This window comes from Cyprinodon variegatus, unplaced genomic scaffold (assembly GCF_000732505.1).
Source record: "Cyprinodon variegatus isolate N-32 unplaced genomic scaffold, C_variegatus-1.0 Scaffold310, whole genome shotgun sequence".
Lineage (NCBI taxonomy): Eukaryota > Metazoa > Chordata > Actinopteri > Cyprinodontiformes > Cyprinodontidae > Cyprinodon > Cyprinodon variegatus.
This window is the reverse complement of record NW_015150763.1, coordinates 288,080-311,722: the sequence shown is the minus strand read 5'-3', so window position 1 is coordinate 311,722 and position 23,643 is coordinate 288,080. Positions and strand designations below refer to the sequence as shown.

The following is a 23,643-nucleotide window of genomic DNA, read 5'->3' as shown; positions in this document are numbered from 1 at the left end:
ATTCTCCCTAAGAGATGGAACACCGCAATTACAGTCCAGCCCAGTAGATGGCGGTAATGCCCTGTGCATGACATATTCACCTACGTCATGCGTACACCGTCTGGGTGTTTTCGTTCCGGGTGTTCGTAGGTATGGCAGGTCGTTTTAACATTTATTAGAAGCAATGTCCTCCTTTGTTCCATTTGTTGATCTCTAAATTAAAGATTCTTCCTAGTCAAAATTACATTCCTACTAGTCAGAATTGTACATATAGATATGCTAAATTACATTTTTGCTAGCAAAAATTACATTTCATGCCATTTTAAGTGGCTGTTTTAACATATATTTGTTTGTATTTCAGATATCTTTAATATCCTCCTATCTAAAGTGAACATTTCAGATATCTGAAATGTAGTTCTTACTAGGACAAATGATGTCACAAATTGAGATATCTGGAATTCTAATTTAACTAGTCATAAAATAAGTAGTTGATATCTGTAATGATATATTTGTACTAGCAGAAATATATTTTAGATGTCAAGAATTGTACTTCAATTCAGTTCTGTTCAGTTTATTTATATAGCGCCAATTCACAACACAGGTCATCCGAGGCACTTTGCAGTTCACCAAATCATCCAGTCAAATTGATTCAAAGCTTTCTATCTAAGGAAAACCAGTTGATTGCATCGACTCATTGACTCGAATACAATCCCTAACACTTAGCATGCTTGTAACGACAGTGGGGAGGAAAAACTCCCTTTAAACAGGAAGAAACCTCCAGTAGAACCAGGCTCAGTGTGAGCGGCCATCTGCTGAGGCTGACTAGGGTTCAAGGAGACAGAAGCAGAGACACAAAAAGCAGATGTAAAAGGCGGCACAGTCCAGGAAACACACAGCTAGGCAGACGAGCTCTGAGCCAACTCCCATGTCAGACGATGAAGAGAGCACATCCACCCAGTCACAGCCAGAGAAACAGGACTACACTGGAAAAACAGGCCGATCTCCAACATCTATAAACAAAGGCGTTGATGGCAGCAGCACAGCTGATATTTCCTTTCTGGATATCTGTAATGTTATATTCATTTTTGATATCCGAAATAGTAATTATGACTAGCAGTAAGTGTATTATGGAGATCTGAAATTAGGGTTCATTCTAGTCATAATTCATTCTAGACAGGAAGAATGTTTATTTTAGATAGGAAGAATCCTATTTTAGATATCTGGAAGTAAAAGCCTATGGGAAACGTGACGTCATTTGTACTAGTAAGAATTACATTTCAGATATCTGAAATGTTTATTTTAGATATGAGGGATTTTATTTTAGATATCTGAAGTGTTAAATTTGACAAGGAAGAAATGCATTTGAGACATCCGAAATAATATTCCGCCAAGCTAAGAAATGTCAAAATGGCCTGCCATAGAGACTACACCGGTTTGCCAAATGTTTGCCTGCTGTCTCGCATCAGCAGCCCTGACTGACAGGTCATTGGCGAATTTGTATCACGTGAAGCCTGGACCCGGAAGCTCCAGAGGGCTTTACCGTATTAATAGGAGAAGCGGCGCAAGTGAAGTTAGACTATGCTCGGACATATGCGGTAATTTATAAATGTTTCAAATCAAGTTGGGTCCGGATTAGCCAGCAGGTGGATCCGGGTCCGGCCGGACCGCGGTCTGCTAATCTGTGACCACTGATTTAGACTTTAGAGTGTGAACCTGTAAAGTAGCCTTTTTGCTGGGAAAAGCAGAGCTGTTCTCCAATGCAGCGATAAGGCGCTGTCATAAACCCAGTGAGTGAAAGCAAAGGTTAGCGTGTTATTAGCATGCTTTTTGTTCCTGAACATCAGTAAGCTTCCAGCTGAGCAAGAGTTCGCATTGTGTGGACATGTCAACACCTGGCAGGGACGAGACACGCTTCCTCAGTGGGGTAGTGGAAGGTGAGATTATTTGTCAGTAATCCTGTTTAATCTGCTGGTCGTTTAAAATATATGTGAATTGCTTATGAGATAGTAATGTAAAATTTGTATTCTTCTTTTTTTATTTAGGGTTTTATGGGCGACCATGGACTATGGAACAAAGAACAGAGCTCTTTAAAAGGTGTGCTGCTTTACATAACATCTTGCATTAAAATTATAACAGACTTTCCACATTGAGTGTTTATTAATGTCCTGTTTGATGGTGCATTTTTGAAATGTTACATCTATGAAACATTGGTTGGTGCATCTATTAACATTATTGCAAAGCATGCTGTGTTTGTGTCACTGCAGAGTGAGCAATCATGCACACCTCAGCATGTCTGCACGGCAATCTGACTAATTTAATTACATCATTTTCATTTCTCCAAGGGAGCACATGTGGGGTCTGAACACCTATCTGTATGCTCCCAAGGATGACTACAAACACAGGATGTACTGGAGGGAATTATACTCTCCAGAGGAGGCAGGTCAGTCTTATTCATCCATCTATTGTTTGTACCTGTTTATTGGGGGAAGTCAGTCCATCACAGGTCAACACAGAGACACGCAGACAAACACCTGGTCTGTGGAACGAAGCTGAAGTAGGTCATACAAACTTGGCAAACAAAAAACCCAGTCTGAAAATCTAACCCAGCTGCACTGAAACGGTGTTCACCCATTTATAGAACTGTGCAGGCCTCCCCACCCCAAAATAAGATATTAATATATCTTCAGGAAGTGGGTTAAAATACTGTTTTAACTTGTGCAGACATGAATATATTATTTTAATAAATTTGTATTTGTAAAATGAAGTAATTGCAATCAAAATTAGTCAGGCAGTCTTTCAATATGTATGCTTTTAACAGATATATAACAGATAAAAAAAAAAAAGGATAATCTTAAATAAAAGAATATACTCCAAGCATATGTCATGATAGCATTTACTTAGTCCTTTTTGAGATTGAAAATAGTTTTTTTGCTCTGGGCTCAATCAACAGACCAATTTTAGTGTTTGAAGAATTAAGAAAAAACATTTTGTACGTAGACTGTGGTTAGATTAGAAAACATGTTGTTCAGAAGAACTGGCTCTCTGAAATGAGTGAGAAAAGAACAAACCAACAACTTTTAAAACTGCCTAAAGCTCCAACAATGGTTCATTCAAACGGGCATCTTAACTCTGACTGTTGACCTTTTGCTTTTATTTTTGTTGCTAGATGAGTTGTTTTGCTAATTTATTATAGTCACTTGTGAACATGGTGTTTCTGCTTTATGTGTGTTTGTCTTCTCAACTATGTGAAAGTTAATCAGTAAATAAAAGTCAAGGAAAGAAAGTAAAAGATTTGGGAAAGATAATCACCTGGTTTAATACATGTCTTCTGTTGGGCTTGTAACTCCTAAAAAAATGGCAGGCCGTTTTGACATTTATTAGAAGCGCTGTCCTCTCTTTTGTTCCATTTGTTGATCTCTAAAATAAGATTTTTCCTGGTCAAAACTACATTCCTACTTGTCAGAACTGTACATATAGATATCCTAAATAAATTTTTGCCAGCAAAAATTATATTTTAGGATGCAAAAAGTATAATTGTACAAGTAAGAATAAACTTTCAGATACTGGAAATCTTTAAATTTAAAGTGTTCCTTTTGACATTTATTAGCTTGACTGAATATGTATTTCTGATGTCTCAAATGCATTCCTTCCTAGTCAAAATGAGCATTTTAGATATCTAAAATAACATTCTTCCTATCTAAAATAAACATTTCAGATAACTGACATGTAATTCTTAACAGTACAAATAACGTCACGTTTCCTGATCATATGTATTGGGCTTTTACTTCCAGATATCTAAAAATGAATTCTGACGAGGATGAAGTCTAATTTGAAAACTGCCACACCCTTGTGTATTTTCTTTTATGTCCTTTTTGCTCTAAGTGTTGCACCAGATTTGAACCATTATCTCTGTAGAGACAATGTTTAAACGATGAGCTTAAACCATCTCCACGTTATCAGTAATGTTACAGAGTAAAGGGCAGTTACAGCATTTCAATGTCTAAACCACTAAACCTATTATCCACCTCAGAAAAAGACTTTATTACCTCATTACGTTTTATCTCTGATTTATAAATGCCTCCTCTGTCAGACCCTCCATCTTTCTCCTATATTTCCTTCTGCCTTTTTCCTAGAACAACTGGTCGCCCTGATCTCAGCAGCTGAACAGAATCAGATTGAGTTCATCTATGCAATCTCTCCTGGGCTGGATATCACCTTCTCCAACCCCAGAGAGGTAGCTGCCCTGAAGAGGAAGCTGGATCAGGTACAGTAGGACTTTGAAAGCCGAGGCCAAGGGTGGAGCTGGGCAGGATAAACTACTGCGCTTATCTAGGTTAATGGTTCCCTAGGTATTATTTTTCATAACTTTATATAAACTTTGAGCATTCTAAACCTAAACCTCAAAGCTTTTCACTTGTTGCAAAAACAAATGTAAGTGTTGGGATTCTATTTAATGGATTAACACATATCAGATTGGAGGGGGAAATTACAGGATGAAATTTGAAGTTTCACAAAAGAAAGGGGATGATGTTGTGTGCTACTGGATTCAGGTTCCTTTAATCTGATCCTTTAATCCTAAATAAAGCCCAATACAGCAAACTGCCCTCAGATTTGAAATTGTTTCTATTTTACACCTTGTCTAATTTAATCTCAGTTTAAATCCAGTTTTTCTGTGAAGACCTAAAAGGTTAGAGAACCAATGGCATCATGAAGACCAAGCAGAGATACTGATTCATAGCCAAGAAAACTGACCCCCTTTATAAATGTAGACAGTAAAAGGTTAGCTAAGAGAGCAGCCTCCAGCAGTCATAGAGGTCTAATGCTCAGATTTAATCCTGATGAGTACCCCATCATGCTAAAACAGCTGTATGGTTTCAGGTGAAGCAGTTCGGCTGCAGGTCCTTCTCTTTGCTCTTTGACGACATTGAGACTAACATGTGTCCCGCTGACAAGGAGGCCTTCAGCTCCTTCGCCCACGCACAGGTAGCCATCACCAACGAGGTTTACCAGCACCTGGGAGACGCCAAGACCTTCCTATTCTGCCCAACAGGTCAGAGACTTATCCTGAACACAGCATGGAACAAGGTTAGAAAGGTTAACCAAAAACAGTGAAACTAGACTTTAGAAACATTTTAATGAAATGAAATAAAAACTAGACCTTGCAAAAAAGTGAAAATAAAACATGAGGGCTTACAAAACAAATTAAAACAAACTAAATTGAAGGGTTGGCCCCTTTGCTCTTGGGGTCCCTTTGGCCATCTGGTTTCGGGTCCCCAGGCGCTGGCCTTGGTGCTCCGGGGGGGCGCGTCTTTGGCTATTCACAGCCACTATTGAGCATTTTTCCTTTGAATAAACTTAACATGCCCAGGTGCAGTCACACAAACAACTACAGGTGCTTGGCTCCAGATTCACTTCCATACAAAAAGCCCATATTCTTATCTTCAGCTTCCACAGTATACATGTCAGATTAAATAATACTACTTCAGCGATAGTATCAAGGTGCTATTTTATTGTATCTCTCATACTATATCCGTTGGTTGTGCTGTTCTTTTTAATTCTCTTTGCAGGCGATGAAGCAGGCTGAAGACGTTTTATCGTCATCTCCCTTTTATCTCCTCTTTCTTTCATCTTTTCTCCTTTTTTTGTTTTTCCTTTCCTTTTCTACCTACATTGCAGTGTCCATATAATCTGTAAAACTCCCTGCATGAATTACTATAAAGCAATTTATATGCATAAATCAAGCGGAACACTATGGCGATAGCCGTACTGCTCCACTTGTGAAAGCAAAATCTGTTGGGTTCTTTTTGGCATCAAGACATATCTTCTTATTGGCACATTGCCAGACAGGACACTGTTACAAAAAACCCCATAAAAGACTAAAACTATAACTAATAAAAACAAAACTGAATCTAAGCCTTTTCAAATATAAAAAAAACTAAACATTGTAACAAGTTGTAAAACCCAATTGAACTAAATAGAATTGAAGATCAGAAGTCAAAACTAATGAAAATTTAAAAACCATTTAAATCTTGGTGTGGGGGTCTGTGTTTAGATATGTTTTTATATTATATTTGACGTTTTTTGTTGCTTGCAACATTTCCAGACTACTGTGCTGCTTTCTGCTCCCCCAATGTGCCCCAGTCCTCATATTTGCAGACCGTTGGGGAAAAGCTTCTGCCTGGAATCGACATACTGTGGACTGGTAAGATTACACTTGGTCCATTCCAGTTCATTTCTTTTTTACTTTCACTGCTATTCAGTCCTTTTTTTTGTTTTTGTTATGGTTACTCAGGTCCGAAAGTTGTGTCCCACAAAATCTCGGTGGAATCCATAGAGGAGGTGACGGCTGTCCTGAAGAGGCCACCTGTCATCTGGGACAATATTCATGCCAATGATTATGATCCTCAGAGGATGTTCCTGGGACCATATAAGGTATTTAGCATCACAATCAGCCTGCTGGCTCTATGAGCTCTTTGTGATCGGCACACCTCTGTCTTCATGAAGGACCGACCCACTGAGCTGATTCCTAAACTGAGAGGAGTGCTCACCAACCCCAACTGTGAGTTTTATCTAAACTTCGTGGCAATTCACACCTTGGCGACATGGTGTAAATCTTCACCTGCTGGAGAGGGTAAGTTCTGTTTTCATTCTTTTTTTTTTTTTTTTAGCCTTTAACTGCTTTTTTTTTCTGCAAACAATGATTGATGATACTGCAGGGATCCCCAACTCGAGTCCTTTAGAGCCGCTCCATGCTCCAACACACCTGAATCTACAGAAAAAAAGGCTCCTCGTCAGGCCTCTTCAGCAAAATAAACCAAAATATGCTTGAAATTCTTGGTAATCAATCAATTCAAGTCAGAAAACCCAGCTCAGAGTTCAGTAGTTATTCCAACCAATTGTTTTATAGATGAGCTTACCATATACTTTTATTAGACTCCATTTCAGCCCACAAACAATACAAAAAACTGTTACAGTTTTTGGGCTAAGTATCTAACTTCATTATACGATACGATGTTTAAATAGTCCAGGGAAACTCAAGTTTTCTCCCTTTAAATGTAGCGGGTGAAACAGAAGTCAGAAAAGGAAAAACAAAAACTTCCTGCCTAAAGTAAAAAAACACAGTGTAGGTACTATCATGCTGTGTGGCTGCTTTACTACATTCAAGGTCTGCAGAATGAGGATAGAGAGTTGGACCTTTGAGCTTGAGATGATCACAAGACTGTTCATCTTTTTCTGTGTGTGGAGAGAAAAAAAGGAAGAGAACTCACAGGATTAACCTGTCACCACATCATCTTTTAATCTTTACTAACAGTTCTGAGTGGTGCATATTATTATCATAGAAAGGTGGGAAGAAAGATGGCAAATAAATCAATTTGTTGAATGTTTGGATGTTAATGTGGGGGAGCTGGAAAAACAGCGGCTGCATCTCTTAAAGTCTAACACGCATCAATTCTTACGTATTCCAATTATTTGTTGAATTAAATGTAATTTTAGAATTACATTTGAAAATAAATGTTTTTTTTTCTAGATGATCAAAAGCAAAAGACTGTAGTTTAACCCTCATTCATCTAATGATTTTGACTTTCTGACTTGTGGTACCAGGCTACAGCGCTCAGGAGGCCCTGAGACTGGCCCTCTTAGACTGGATGCAGGAGTTCACCAGCACCGATCAGCCTGGAGGTAGCGTGACGCTACAGTTCCTTTCATTCATTTAGAATGCAACAAAGAAATGAGGCCAGGTTCTATTCAAAGCTGTGTGCATGCCTGTAGGTGCTTGTGAATCAGCTAGCCTAAAAAAAGAGCTGTCTGATGAGGAGCCCATGCAGACGGACGTGAGTGAGAGCCCCTATGTTCCCGGGCCAGGAGAGAACCCGCTGTATACAGCCGAACCTCTGACTCTGGACGACCTGAACCTGCTCTCAGACCTCTTCTATCTGCCGTACGAGCATGGGCCCACGGCCAGGATGATGCTGGAGGAGCTGGACTGGCTCAAGAACCACCGTCAGGCTGCTGCAGCTCCCACTGAAGAGGTAGGCCGGGGTCGAGGGTTTAAACCCTTCCTAAAGCTGAACACTTTGATTAAGCCGCGTCACTTTTTTCTTTCAGTGGTGCGGCAGGGCGGGCAAGTTTGACGGCATGTGCGAGGGCGTGGTGCAGATGTTCAACCGCCTGTCAAACGTCCCGAACCGCAGAGTTCTGTACGATCTGTACAACTACATCTGTGACATCAAGAGTGGGGTCGGATTGGCACGAGCCTACGTTAAAACACTGGGTGGGAAAACTTTTCCAGCTGGAACAATAATCAGAATACATTAATAAATTAGATTTAAATAAATAAACTTTTATATATATTAAAAAGATTATGTATTTCAATAACGTTTAAAACTCAAATCCCCAAATTAGTTTTCTCTGAAAATGATACTAAGGCCAGTTTAAAAATGGATTTTTACATGAAAAATGTCTGACTTATAAAAGGTATCTCTAGAATAGGCATTAGCGCTCCTTCTACATGCATTATTGACATGAGGTGTTATAGAAGCCCAGCTGCTTTGCTAGCAGCATTCCAGTCATCCAGTATCTTTCATCTTCCCCTTAACACTCCATAGATTCTCTATGGGGTTAACACCATGGCCATTGAATCAGCGTCTGGTAGCTCTGGCAGTGTGGGTGGTTCCTGATGCGGGAAATTAAAGCACCATCTCAAAGGTGGTCCGCACAAAGAACCATCAAATCACTTTTCTGCTGTGGCGTTGTCTGCATTGGCTGTGGTGCTCAGTAAACGCCAGAGCATCGCCAGCAGATGACATCGCACATTAATTCATAACGTAATGGGGAAACATCAAACTGGACTTTAAGAAACATTGATTCTGTCCCTTTTTAGCAATTACCCTTTTAAGTTTCTCCTTATTGGCTCCATGTGTGTTTCCCTTGATTATGTAGAGAAAAAAAACATACAAACTATGTAGTAATATAGTCTAATCTTAAATAATATTCAAATATTCTTAGAAATGTTGTTTCCATCAGCTATAAGCTATGGAATATAATTTACTAATTAATTACTCACGGATAGTGTCTTATTCCTAATTATTGAGATGCAGCTGTGACGAATGCCAGCTTCATTGAACACTGTGTTACTCTGTGATCTGTTTACCCATTTATAAGCTGTTTATAATATTATGCGTTTGTTTCCACAGGAGGTCAGAATCAACCCTCAGCCCAGTTGCTGAATGACGATCCTGAACCTTGGGGCTTCCGGGGAGGCCTCTCTGGGGAATTCCAGGTAAACAAACCATATCAGCGATTTCTTCCAAAGTTCTAGTTGGTGAAAGCTCAAGACTTGTAGTAAACAGGCTAAAACTGTAGAGTTAATAGGCTGTTTGTTTTCAGAGGATGCTGCCAGGACATGGAAACAGGGACCTGTTCAAACACCCTCCAATGACAGCAGTTTACTGCATTCGCCCTTACTGCACCGAGGACAAGGTTAGAGTCCTCAATGAGTCACTGTATGGGTGATATTCAGTGATACAGAATAGAAAAACCCTTTATTGTCCCAGATTAGAGAAATTCTGGTGTTATATATGATTTACAATAAAGGTGTTTTCTGCTAGGTTGAGGTGCAGAAGATCTTTAAGGAGATGCAGACAGAGGGTGACGTCCGCCTGCAGCCTAAACTAATCAGTGACGGGTAAGAAAGGTTGCACTGTGAAAGCAGGGAACTTCTTATTTGTCCCTCACTGGCCTCCTTAGGGTGTAAAAGGTAACATTAGAAGGAACCAAAGATGAATGCAGAATAGCAAATTATTCTAATCCATTTTATATTTCTTATCATGAATCCCTACAATAAAACATCACTTAGAAGGGCTTAGTTCCAAAGATTCCTGATGTTATTGGGATTTTGATGGAAACCTCCAGATCATTTTTATAGTTTTATTGACACGATTTTTCCAACTTTCCAATTCACAGTCTTCAGGTTAATGGCTTTAGTAATTATTAGTTTCCAGGTCCAAAATTATAAACTATGCACAGGAAAACATCAAAGAAATAATAGAAGGTACCTGAAAGTTTCTAACAACATAACAGATCCTTCATATACATGGTTGGTTTTTAGTTTTTTTATTTAATGTTTTTCTGGTCCGTAACATTGGGTTATTCCTATCTAGTGCTTTCAAGGATTTAACTGTTATTTTAGAAATGTTATAACCAGAGAGCATTTGACTGGTCCTCAGCAATGAGTTCTTCTGCTGTAACGTTTCTTCCTAATGTCCTCTCTGCAGCCTGTCATCATGTGAAATCCCCCCCTCCCCACAGTGTGCTCTTGTTGTTGAGGATGACTTTGGGGTTTGTGGATATGCGCTGGCACTCACTGACGCCAAACAAGCTGCAGGCTCTGATCAGGTGATCACAACGAAGGTCTCCGTTTCTATAACGGGTAGAGATGTTGAATGTAACATGGTCGACTAAATCTGCTCTTGTGGTTCCAGAGGCCAGGAAATGACCCATTATTGAAGGATTACCCTTCCCTGGTGGTAGTCCAGGTGCTCCCTCGGGTCACTGATCCATCCCCAGCTAAACGTATGATTTCTCAGCTGTTGTCCTCCCTCAGGAACAGTGGTAAGTCGGCTTGATTCAGCTGGGTTAAACTCAGACCTTTTGGGTCTATGGGTTTGCCACAAGGGGGAGCTGTTGAGTTATGTTCCTGCTGTCCATAATTTACCTTAAATTTTAAGATAAAACTGCCTAAAAGTTTCCCTTTTATAAAAAGTCTTTGTACCCGACCAAAGACAGATCTGTTTGACTTTCAGGCTCCAGAGGAGTTTTCTGTGAGCTGAGGCAGAGCGACCGGAGGATGCTCGACTTTTTCTCTAAACTGGGCTCCTTTAAACACATTCCCATGGACAAGAGCCTGTCTCAGGATGCTGTTTTCATGGCAACACAGCTCTAGTAGCATGAAAGCATTTGGGATGATGATAAACTACTAAAATCTCTCATGTATTAGCACATTGGAATAGATTTTGTTGTATTTTAAACCTGTAAGGTGTACGGTTGCTTTTTCAATAAATGGGAAACCTCTGAGTACTTTTTGTTTCTAAGTTTATATGGCACATTTATAGAGATAACACAAGTACAGGATAATCACAGGATTTATTTTGTCTTTTAGACAATACAAAGGGAATATATTAAGAATTCATCTTTGATTTAATAGCTTTTTAATTTGTTCATTGGCTTTAGAGGCATAAAAACTTAGTTCAGAAAAATGCTGCAGTCGATTTACAAGGATCAGTAAAGACACACAGCCGGCTTCATATGGTGTAACTGCTTCTAGTTGCCATTCTGGCTGTAATCAGTCTGCTCCATGCAGCACTGATCACTGGAGTCATTGCATCAGTAAAAATGGACAAATCTCAGTGTTGCTCTGCAGTAAAACTGAATTAAACTAGATATTAATGACCTTCTGTTTCCCCATTTATTAACCTGAGTGATCAGCTAAGAAACGCTGAACAGAAAAAGATATCCCATATGCAGTATTTGCACAGCTTTTGATTATGAAAACCCTGTTTAAGGAGAAAGTGTCTTTGCTGCTTCAAAGTTTTTTAAATAGAGAAATAGCTATTATATGAAAAACAAAGCATGGTCTGAATTAAAAAGCAAAAAGATACACATTGCACAGAAACGATGGAATGTGAAAGAAAAATTCCAGTCAAATGTCAACATCATCCTAAGCAGGATCTGTTGTACTAATTTGGGGCTTTTAAGGATTTAGTCAAACTAGTACACTGGGAATATAGTTTAACACAATAACTGGGTGTATACATTTTAATTTACCCTACATGGTGTTTGATATGAAAACCATTCTGGAAAACGAACAAGGAGCACGGTGGCAGCAGCAGCATCCTGTGGTCTCCAGACGGGGTGGTACTGTTGCAATGTATAAGGGTAAATTAAGAACTACTGCTGTCTATACTTCTAAAAATAAAACAAAGCGTTTTAGTAAATCAAATTGGACGATTCATCCATCCCAAAGACAACTATTGTGTTTATCAGTAAATAAGAATCTTATTTGGCACCTAATGAAAGAGAAAATAATTTAGTGATTCCAGAGGATAGTTTCAGCAAGTTTAAACAAACACTAGAAAATTGCCCCTGCTCCCTGTGTTATCAGTCTCTGTTTAAATACTGCTTCAAAAAACACACTTAAGTTTTATATTTGGTATCATTTATGTAGAGTTTTGCCCTTTTTGGTCGTAGCCTCTACTCCGGTATCTTCTCTTCGACTTAAAAACGAAAGCATCAAGCAGCACCAATATGGCGCAGGTCTGACCGTTCACCTGTGACCTCTCCCATATAAAACGTTTCACGAATGGATAAAACAATCTGTTCATTAAAGAGCACTTTTAAATGAACTCCAGGCCTTCATACTTTACATCTCCAATCTTGGTCTCAGGCATTAGAAGCTGCCCATCTAGTGTAAAGGCAATGATGTATGTGGCGATCCTGCCGCCATCCTCCTCTGACTTCAGAGCCAGGATGACCTGGTCATCTGTGTCAGGAACAAATTTAAATGAGGAGAAGCCATGAGTAGGGTTTAACGGCCCGACGCGCCGCAGGGTCACGTGTCTGAAGTCCGCAGGGCAGGACAGGAGAAGGTTGGTGGCTCGACGCTCGTCAGCTGCCTCGTCGTAGCGTTCGTGGCTGGCACGGCGAGGTAGGAAGAACCACCGCTGGAGACGTTCGCTCCAAGCTGCTGATTCATGGATGAGGTAACCTATCGGACACACAATATGTTTATAAATTTAGATAAATAACCTAATGTGCACTTAACTAATTACAATGACAAAACTTTGCCTCCTATTCTTTTAATATATGGGGTGAGATAATAGTTTCCAAAAGGAGAGAAACATCTATCGTTTGATCCAAACTCATCAGATTTATAGTAGTTACTTTCCCAGTTAAATCAGTTATGTTAAATGAATCTACAAAAATGTATTTTTTCACTTCATAACAGAGATGGAGCCAAAAGAAGGAGCAAAAAGATCATAATTGGTGTAAATGTATTTTGCTCTGAATAAATTTAAGAAGCTTTAATCTCGTTGACATTTCAAGCCCAGAAATTAAATGTTGTCGTGAACATAAATGAGTGGACAGGCTGCAGGGTGCAAAATGGTGAAGACATTTTGCATTGGAAATTGCAGTCTGAATAGTGCTGGCAGTAAGGAAGAAGGTAGGAAGAGGAAGCAGGGTGCTTCTTGTTGATAGTTTATTTAGCACAGGGACCCAATTATGTTCCTATTGGCCGCATAACAGCTTTAGGGCTACCCACAATCCTTTGCGTACCAGGATGTATAAGCACAGCTCACCTCATGGAGTTTTACAGAAACATTATTTCTTTAGATGTACTCTGTGTGTTTGGGTTCCTATAACAGAGAGCTTGAGAGCTGACATTCACTTGCCTTTTGAAAAAGAACGTCAAAAACTGACCCTCTTAGACACAGCCCTTCTTGATTTACATAATGGGGCAGAAACGTATGTAGAAATTTTAAAACAACAGGCATAAATAAATAGCATTGAAGAAATAAATAGGGTAAAAACAATACAGGATATATAGGATAGATATTTAGAAAGGAAGAATAAAATAGAAAAAAATATTACATGCACAAAAATTAAGAACTTAAAAAATAAGTAATTATTAAAGTTGAAGATTATAACAGACAATAATGAAAAAGGTCATTATTGCAAAGGCAAATAAATAAATAAGCTAATTAAGAGATATATACACTGTATCATTTAATTTCTACCAACATTTATTTGTTTATTTTATTTTTGGGGGGCAATTAATTGTATGCTTATTTATTTATTGAGCATTTATTTACTTCTGTATTCATTTTTAAATATGGAAGAGCTGGTCCTCCTTATCACCTTTATTCCAATCTTTATACTCATGAGTGTAGTTTTTGTTCACTTTACAATAAAAAAAGAAATAAAAAGAAACAGTACTGAAAAGTTCATATTCATTTTTGCTTCCTGCTTTGTGTGTTGCTAAGCGACAGAGCATACGTGGGGTGAAAACTGCGGAAGGATGGACCTGTTTAAATTCACAGCCAAAACTCTTCCGGTCTTATTTTCAAGGACTTCGAAGGATCCAGTCCACATAGACCGGGTCCTTGGAGGATGCAGCGTTAAAATGGAACACACCCAAAGTGATAACATTTTGGAAAGTAATATGCATCCTTCCACTAACTGGTTTCTATTAAATAGGGCTTTTTTTTTTACCCAGTGTTTCACAGCTCTGATTATGGTGACCTCCTGGCCATCATGTTTGAAATGTTTCTCTGCTGTGGCACAGCTAAAGCTAATGAATGGAGCATATCATACTTAAAAACAACATTCCATATTTAAGAAGTAAAATTCTAAATAATACAGGTTTCAACTAGCATTTAGCATTAATCAAAACAACAATAAAAAGATTCTTTACTAGAACTTTTTTGCTAAATGTGGTGTTCTTAATTTGAGGTCATATGCTTTTTAGTCTTCGCATGCACCCTTTGGATGGTATTAACAAACGACCACAGGCAGCTGGATAATTATTATTTTACTTATTATTTCCTTTAATAATTTAGATGTTCCTTTTCTTTGATCTTTGTGAGTCTGAATGTGCAATAAATAAAACAATCAGAATGAACCAGTCTAAATAAAGTGACGGTTTTGATCTTGTTAATCTGCCTGTTTTTGTGGTTTTGAGGCTTTTAAATTAATATAATAAAACTTGTCCACTTCATCTACAAATTTAAAAAACACATATGCACACAAATAGTAAAACTATGCATGCAGTCAAGATTAGGATGAATACATTAATACGAGCTGACAGAGATGAAATCATTCTGTCATACTGCAGTAAATCTGTTAAAGATGTAAAGTTAATGGATAAATTGGGAGATCATGTTTCTGTTCCTTAAATAAAATGAATTCACTCATGGCCATGCGTTCATGAGATACTGAATAAAAACAAAGTGTTGCTCAGCACCTGGTGGTTTGATCCCTGCAGCTTTCCGCAGAGCGCTGTAATAAGGCACCCAGTTCTGATGCTCCACGCCGCCCCTGTAGTCGATCACTTTCACCCACTCCGGGTTGTTGTTGACGAATTCCCCGGATGTCGTAGTCCACTCCTTCCCCAGACCTCCAACAAACAGGTGCTCATCCTTCACTGCCAGCCACTCTGCCTTGAACCCTGCACAAAAAATGAAGAATTAAATGGGATAAAGAATAATTCCTTGGAAAACCATTAGTAGCTCTTAAACGTTTCATTTTAAGCACAGATTTAAAAGTGCTTTGGGAGTTTGGCTGGCAGAACACAAAGGAGAGCACAAATATTCATTGTGAGGAAAATGACGCCTGGTTTTCAGGGTTTTTAAGTAATAATAATTTGAAAGATGACGTATTCAGCCTCCTGTACTCTGATGCACCTAAATAAAATCCTGTGCAACCAACAGCCTGTAATGTCACTAAATAGAGTCTGCTTGTGTTTGATTTAATCTCGGTATAAAAACAGCTGTTCTTTGGCTTTAGAAGTCTGTCAGATAACATTACTGAACAAAAATCCTCAGGGAGAACGAGGGGCACAGCAGACTGGAAAGAGAGAGAGTTGTGGAGACATTTGAAGAAGGGTAAGGTTATTAAACCATATCTCTGCGTTTGAACATCCCACACAGCTCTGTTCAATCCATCACCTGGAAACCAGGCCTGAAGAAAACACAGTAATTCGCGTGAAGTAACAGATCAGACAGGGAAGATCATTATTCCAAAAAGCAGGCAAAAGATGTGTGTTAGTGTTGGAGGAGCTGTAGAGATCCACAGCTCAGGTGGAAGTATCTAATGCCAGGTCGGCTATTAGTCCGAAAATTCGAATTTTCCGAATTCTATATTCCGAAAATGTAACCTTTATGGAAGCAAGAGGAAAACTAACACTGTGTATCACCCCATATAGAGGCTAAACCTACTGCTAAACATTGAAAGTGCTTTCTGTTCCGCAATCTTAAAGGTAAAGTGGAGGATTTTTTACAAATCTTTGAAAAGACCCGCCCTCTCCACTAAAAAAAATAATAAATAAATGCACATGCACAACCCTGTAACCGCTCCTGAGAGGTAATGTCTATTAAACGCGTGTGAGAGCATGTATGAGCCCATTTCTCCTTGTTGCTGTTTGCATCACTCATATAAGCTTACTTTCCAAAAGAAGATTTGCAATTTTTCCACTATGTCAGACTCACCACCGTCTTATGCCAAGAACGACCTCCCATCTGGAACACCGATGAGAAAACTGATTGAAATATGAATGAAAAAGGGAACTTTTAAACAAATTTGTAATGTTTTGTCAGAACTGATATAGAATTATGTTGATAGCAAAAGCTGCTAATCCTATCCACTGAGCAGAGAATATATTCATCGGACACTGACTGTAGCGCATCAACTAAAACAGGTCTCCACACAAAAATCATATTCATTCGAATTTATCTGTCCACCAAAAGTCTAAATTTTCGGTCATCCATGCATAAGAAATATGAAAACATTAAGAATATGTTAAAAAGTTTCCTTTTTCGTTCATATTTCAATCCGTTTTCTCATCAGTGTGCGGAAGGGGAGGTCATTCTTGACAGCCCGGTACTTCTCATCATAGGATTAGGTAAACACCAATGGTAGACGAGCACGTAGGATGGCCTTATGTAAACATATCACCAGAGGGATTGATAATTAGGAGGACCACTTATTTGTATGATCCACCTGGAAAAAGAACATCCTCCACTATACCTTTAATATCCAACATAAATCGATTTAAATTACAAAGTGTAAATGTAACATGTAGTGGTACAGACACCAATACACTATTCACTACTTTGGCAGCTTCCTAGTAAGACAATGCTTTTCTTTGGCAGAGGTAAGAAAGCTACTAGGAGTTACAGGGAGGAAGTATGGATCTAAATACAGAGTTGGAACAATGGAACAGTTCAGAACAAGCCATGTATGTGTCACATTGGCCACATCCAGGCCTAAATCCTGGCTTTGTAGAACCAGCCACTACCCCAACTTAGTCTCTTTTACTTTCCTTGACAATTAAGCACTAAATTTGATTGTTCTGCTACGTAAAACGCAAAATAAATGCATGGAAGCATGAGAGAGTAATCAGACAAATTGTAAAAAAAGTTCAAGAGGTTAAAAACACAGCCGCAAGGTATTGTACAGCTTTCAAAAAGTTCTTGGTTGGCTGTAAAGCTTTTGTTTCTCCTTTTAAAGAAAGGGTCAGCCATCTTTTAGACCCCACGGCCTAAACACTGACCTTTAGGGACGGAGCCATCGCCGTCAGGTAGAATCACCCAGGGAACGGCTCTGCTTCCCTCAATCCTGTACACCACACCTGTGCGGTCATCCACACTGTACAGGTGACCATTAAAGGCCACCAGCTCAGACAGCTCCATTCCTGCAGGTACAGCATTGCATCAAACATCAATAACACAGAGGAAACAGTTGAAACATATCTAAGAGCAGGATGCAACCAGATACCTCGTCCTTTCTCAGCCAGACTGCTCTCTAAAGTGATTGTGTCTGCGTCCCACTCCACCTCCACTCTGTCTGCGCTCTCTGAAATGGTCACATAGCCTCTCTTCATGTAGCTGAACCACGTCTGACCCTTGGAGCTTCGGGATGCCACGTCCAGGTCTGCGATCACTCCTATACGGTAGCGAATACCATGCTGCGTCCTCTCCGGAGGACTCAGCGGGTATGTGTCATTGTAGGGCTTTCCGCTCTTCAGACGCCAAGCAAGAAGTCTCTGAGATCCTACATCCGACTCTCCCCCTCTGTGCGTAAGAAAACTACCTTTGATTGGTGTGTTTGTGTTCCCTACTGTCCGGTGCAGATATAACATGAGCACTAAAGCCAGGAGGCTGGTCACAAATATTGCTCTCCATCTTGGCTGAAAGCGCAGGTCCCAGGCAGCAGCCTGTGTCATGGACGCCAAGGCCAGGGGGAGGCCTCGCACAACGAAACCAAAGGAGTTCATGGACGTGCCGTGTTCATCCCAGAGCCGGTTGTGGGCTGCGGTTGAAAACTACGACCGCCTGGGGAAGAACAAGAACAAGAGGAACATCAGCACAGGGGTCTGCAGGTACTGGATGGTAACATAAAATCTAGAAATTAGGTGAAAACCAGTGAGGTTGCTGGAGCGTAAGAAGACCTTCATAGCAGCTTGAGAAGAATGAACACTGGGTGGAGGACAAGCTGCTAAAATGGGCTTTTGTTCCCATTGTTCCTTCTTCACAGCAGAGCTTTGTTTGACTGAGCAGACCGCATGCTGCGTAGGAGATGAGCAAACACGGACCTAGCAGTCAGACTTCTCATTCAACAGGAAGGATGCAAAGAAAAACGTCAGCGATACCATTATCACCCCTGATAAACAGGAGCATAAATATTCAACAATCTAAAGCTTTTATCCAGTACATTAATTTAGTAAATTATTATAATTTACGTTTAGAAAACATATTTAATAAAATCCCCAGTAGGACAACCATTAACCTTTCTGATGGGAGTATTCTGTTTTTTAAAGCCTTTAGCAAATAGCACTTCAACATTTCACAACATTAGAGCCAACAACAGTGAGAGGGTTAGATGTATTCACACCGTTCCCATCCAGAGTCCTAGGTCTCCTATTCAGCTTTACCTCACAACCTATCTATAGTATCAGGGGACTGAGATGGAAATTAAAAGAGGTTCATATTTTGTGCCTGTTGAACCTTTTTTATATTGTTTTGGCTCATTATTCTGCTGAACCATATTAGTGAGTAGGCACCAAATCAAATTTGAGTTCTTGAAGCCATCAGAATCAGAAATACTTTAATAATCCCAGAGGGAAATTACTTCAAGACAAGAAAAAAATTTATATTTCAGCTGCCTTTGGAGGACAAAGAAGCCCACAGCATCACAGGCCATTCACCCTTATGTATGACAGGAGTGACTAAACTGTTAAGGGCCAAAAACTTCAATGCCTACTATATGGGTCTGGCTAAAGTAGGTTTTGAAAAGGACCATGTTTGTAATGGAAGGACAGACAAAGCTTTTCCCAGGATGCTTTTTACAATGAAGAAAAAACAAAACAAAACATTTGGCATATTGTTAGGGTCTAATGGTTGTTAAAGGGTGCAATTTGTAATTGGAAGGGTTTCTGAACTGCAAATCATTTTTACAAATAAGATAAACGTTGCAGCCACTACATGGTTGTTACTATATCCTGTAAAACACACTGGTTACAAAATAAATACAATGTCTTCAGGCCAAAGGGAAATACTGTATGCTTAGGTAGTTGTAACGCAACTTATAAGTCCTTTTGATAATTTTGTAATCCAGCTGCTACTTTGCAGACTGGCATCACCTGCAAAAGATAGTGACAGGAGCTGAGGAAGTAATCAGACCGGCCCAAGAAGACTGTCCAGGCTGTTTTGCAGAGCAGCTAAACGTCCCATGAACCCATGAACTGCTGCAGTCAGGTAAATAGCACCAAATATGAGATGTGTTGTTGATCTCGCACGGTGTTAAATATTATTCTTTTAAATATCGCTATGTGTTTTTCTGTAAGCTTTCTTGTGTCTGTTGCATCTGTATTTCTCACAATGGAACAATAAAGTTGTTTATATTCAATTCCAAACCATCCACAGGAAAACGAGAACACAGAACCACAGCTTTCTGTCTTAAAAAATGAAAAGGCTGAACTACCATCAAGGTTATAAACTGCATGTCATCAGCAGAGACCAGAGAAATGTTATCGCATCTGTTGTATGTTGTCAGGTATGCAATTTAATTAATAGATTTACTTTTCCTGTTTCTCCATTGAGGGAGCATTTACTAAAGTTATTCAGTTAATCTTCTTTTTATTACAAAAAATTATTAGTCTATGTGAGGAAGATTAAACAAGGCTGACAGGTAACCAGATGCGCTACTTTTTGAAATATGAGTTCTCTGTTTTGAGTCAACGTGACCCTTCATCTGAGGGTGACAACAAACAGAAAAACAAGTCTCAGCCTTAAGTACAGGCTGACTTTTGTTTGCTTAACTGAATTAAATCTCGCATCGCTGTTTCGATATAAATAATGCAATCAAAGTAGAGTAGTAATCTTTATAAGACAACTTAAACAAAAACAAAAAATAGTTTATATTTGATGACTCTTCTACAAGATGAAAACACCAAAGGCTTCACAAAAGTAATTGCCAAGTTTTTTTTCAGCTAGAGTAGATAATCTTACATTGAGTGATTCCCCCGGTGCGTCTTAAGTTGCTTTTTGAACACATTCACTCCCGTCGACTCTTTAAGCCATGCAGGGAAAACTTGGCAGAGCATAAAAAAGAGTTCATTGTCGACACTGAATAAACCGTCCCATACGATCCACCCCTCTGCACCACAGGAGCAAACAGGAAATAGTTCTACTGCATTTAAAAATTTAAGCTATTCACCCTTCCTTTGCCATCCTCTGCCCTGAACAGGCTGCTACCTTCATGTCGTTCTGCTCTGAACACGTCCCTCGCTTATCCAGCCCCCTGTACCCACATGAATACTTGATCACTGCTCTGCTCTCCTGCACACCATCTCAAATGTCTCCCATTTCTGCACAGCCAAAAACGACTTGGTCTCTTAATAATGAATTTGGAACAAGAGGACTAGATTCTTAAAGGTTTCTTATTCCACTCTGCTTGAAGTGTTAGGTCTGCCAAAAAGAGAAGTTCCAAAACATTAAAACTAAAAGAGTCATCTGAAGCTAGGGGCATTCATATTTATCAAATAATAACAGTGTTATGAAGGGCTGTATAGAGATAAGTTCCAACAATTTCCATTCCCAGCTCCACAGCAGACAGAGACTAATGTTTAAATTACCTGATTAGGTGAACGGGGTGAAGGAAAACTAGCAGGGATTTTACTTTTGAAGCTGGATTTATGCCTGACTCACAGAGCCATGATAACCAGTGTTTCATTGCATTGCCCTGGTAGAACAGGTTCCAATCATTGAGAAACTACAGGTTTTATACTGAGACTGTATTTTAATCCAATAAACACACGTACGTAAAATGATTTTTAAGCATTTCTATTGTGTTTTCTTAAAGCAAGTATATGTTGGCATCTATATCAGACAGAGGAGATACAAACTAATGGATCCCCAAGTGTTTATAAGGGTACAGAGGAGCAGTCAGCACTGAGCTCACAGGGAAACCTTTAAGAGAAAGATGGCTGATTTAGGAGGATGATCTACATCATTCTATGCTTTATACCACCTGTTCCGATTCCAGCTTCCAGAGTAATGTTGGCAGATCGGTTTAAAAAAAGTTTCTGTTGTGTTTAGATCCAACTTCCGCTCCAACTCTTCTTCATCGGTGGGATATTACGTAACAGGGAACCAAACGGCTGTTTAACTCTATCCGTCAGTCATTTATAAACTTTAGCAGCATATAAGACTGAGTTAGCCGTTTATGATCAATATAGTCAAGCTCCACAATCTTTAGCCCAAACATTTGAAAAGTCCGAGTGTTTAACCGCGGACAGAAAGTTATCTGAGAGCTAGCTGTAGGACACGTCACAGACTTATTAGCCGCGCGGCTAATAGCTGCTAGCGACATTAGCTTGTCAACGTTTACATTTTCCGATGTAAAGTCCTTACCAACCTGCTCACTAGTAGACAGGTTAACCCTGTTCATGGTATCCTCACCTGGTCTCTAGGCTCTTCACATCCGCCCTGTTGGCCATGTCTGTCTGTCTGTCTGTCTTGTCTCCTGCTGCTCAGGACTCCCTGCTGATCTTGTCACCTCCCTCAGACATTAACGCGATTAAAAAACATGAGGACCAAACAGGGTTACTAACTTTCTAGACAAGAGGGGCAAGCAGTAGTAGTAGCGGTCTTGTGCGAAATTCTGTTTCCCCGTGAAAATCTGTTCCCCCTGTGTCGGGAAACGGGTCATTCTCAGAAAAATATCCTAAGAAGTCATTTGGGTATATATATATAATGCAGTTTTAGCGTCTTTTTAACCGTGTCATGCATTTATAAAAATCTTGGTTAAATATTAAGTTTGCAATTCAAATTTATATTTTTTAATACATATTTAGCTCCAAACTATATTTAGCTCCCCTCTAAAATATATATATTTTATATATCCTCCTAAATCTAAAATATATATATTTTAGAGGGTTTTAGCATTTTTAACTGTGTCATTTATTTATAAAAATCTTAAATATTTAGTTTGGAAATATTTTGTTTCTTAAATAGATATTTAGCTCCTAACAATTTATTTAATCAACAAAGTAAGATTTTTTTATAAATGAATGACTGACATAGTGAAAAAATGACTTGGAAAAAATAACCCCCCAAATTTATTGATATATATATTTACATACATACATACATACATACATACATACATACATGCTTAACAATAGACAGTAGTTAATAACAAGACCATTTACTCTATCTCCCAGTTCAAGGAATTTATAGCTGAATGTTTATTTAATTATCTAAAGTAAAAATTAAATGTAGAAATGCACATTTGAAACACATGTTAATTCACTCAAATTCGCCTTTTTTTCTGTCCAAAAATGTTTGGTTCAGTAGAAATTCGTGCACTATTTTAAGCGTGTTATATTGACTAATATTACCCAATTTTTTATTTTTTTTTTGCTTATTTGTCAGAATTTATTGAGGAGTTTCATTTCACGTCGGGTTGGCTTCAAGAATGTGATGTGTAAACTTTAAACTTAAGATGTCATTATTAAAAGGGTCGTAGAAAACAAATCGAGTTTACATGGTAATAGATGAATAATGATAGTTCAGTGGGTGAAATGGATGTAGAAAAGTTCAAACCCCATTGACACCTCCTTTCTCTGCAAATCTCACAATTCTAAACTTCCACCATAAAACAGGCGAATCCATATGAAACCCCGAATTGACGTCAATTCAGGATGTTGCCTTATTTGGTTCTAGCCTGTACTTTTCTTACACCCCAAAATTGACATACAGACCAGCCCACTGGCTCACTGGCCCAAGAACATGAATAGAGGTAGATCTCCCAGACGAAAGGAGAAAAAAAAAAAAAAAAAAAAAAAGAGGACATCTGGTCACTCTACCATATCAACAATTAGATGTTTCAGTGAGTGAGTGCTTGTTGCTATGATGCATCTTTGCTCAGCAGCTTCGCTCGTTGTAAACCAACCAATCAGTGCACAGCTCATCTAAATATTCATGAGCATACCATATAAGGAAGAAAACCTGTTGTTTCATTCTAGGGCTTTTAGCCAGGCTTGCATTAGGACTCATAGAACAGCAAATATGCCATTTCCAGCCCAACCAATGTTACACACCCTATTCAGAGACCTCAGGGACCAGCACCAAATACCCTATAGAATCATTCCATGGAATGGGCCAAAATACCAGCAACAGTGTGTGAAAACCTTGTGAAGACTTACAGGAAACGTTTGATCTCTGTCATTGCCAACAAAGGGTATATAACAAAGTATTGAGATGAACTTTTGTTATTGACCAAATACTTATTTTCCACCACATTTTGCAAATAAATTCTTTAAAAAATCAGACGATGTGATTTTCTGGATTTTTTTTTCTCATTTTGTCTCTCATAGTTGAGGTATAT

General features: G+C 39.0%; 2 protein-coding genes across 3 annotated transcripts; one reads left to right on the top strand and one right to left on the bottom strand.

Moving 5' to 3' along the window:
- The first annotated feature begins 1,566 nt into the window (after positions 1-1,566).
- LOC107090773 (protein O-GlcNAcase-like) lies at positions 1,567-11,067 on the top strand. The gene is made up of 17 exons (XM_015384338.1): positions 1,567-1,913; positions 2,022-2,073; positions 2,322-2,419; positions 4,113-4,243; positions 4,858-5,029; positions 6,083-6,181; positions 6,272-6,411; positions 6,484-6,610; positions 7,582-7,659; positions 7,750-8,009; positions 8,086-8,251; positions 9,174-9,259; positions 9,367-9,459; positions 9,588-9,664; positions 10,254-10,374; positions 10,461-10,590; positions 10,782-11,067. The coding sequence occupies exons 1-17, from the start codon at positions 1,862-1,864 to the stop codon at positions 10,919-10,921; spliced, it is 2,022 nt and encodes a 673-aa protein (XP_015239824.1). The 5' UTR covers positions 1,567-1,861; the 3' UTR covers positions 10,922-11,067.
- Positions 11,068-11,835: 768 nt separating this feature from the next.
- Positions 11,836-21,796, bottom strand: LOC107090774 (soluble calcium-activated nucleotidase 1-like). 2 transcript variants are annotated; one of them, XM_015384341.1, is made up of 5 exons: positions 21,666-21,796; positions 17,530-18,086; positions 17,306-17,446; positions 14,999-15,202; positions 11,836-12,742 (listed from the first exon to the last, which is right to left on the bottom strand). In XM_015384341.1, exons 2-5 carry the CDS (start codon positions 18,026-18,028, stop codon positions 12,372-12,374), a joined length of 1,215 nt encoding a protein of 404 aa, XP_015239827.1. In that variant the 5' UTR covers positions 18,029-18,086; positions 21,666-21,796; the 3' UTR covers positions 11,836-12,371. The 2 variants fall into 2 exon arrangements, with proteins under 2 accessions (XP_015239827.1, XP_015239825.1); XM_015384339.1 differs by lacking the exon at positions 21,666-21,796 and adding an exon at positions 20,262-20,779.
- Between the last annotated feature and the right edge of the window lie 1,847 nt (positions 21,797-23,643).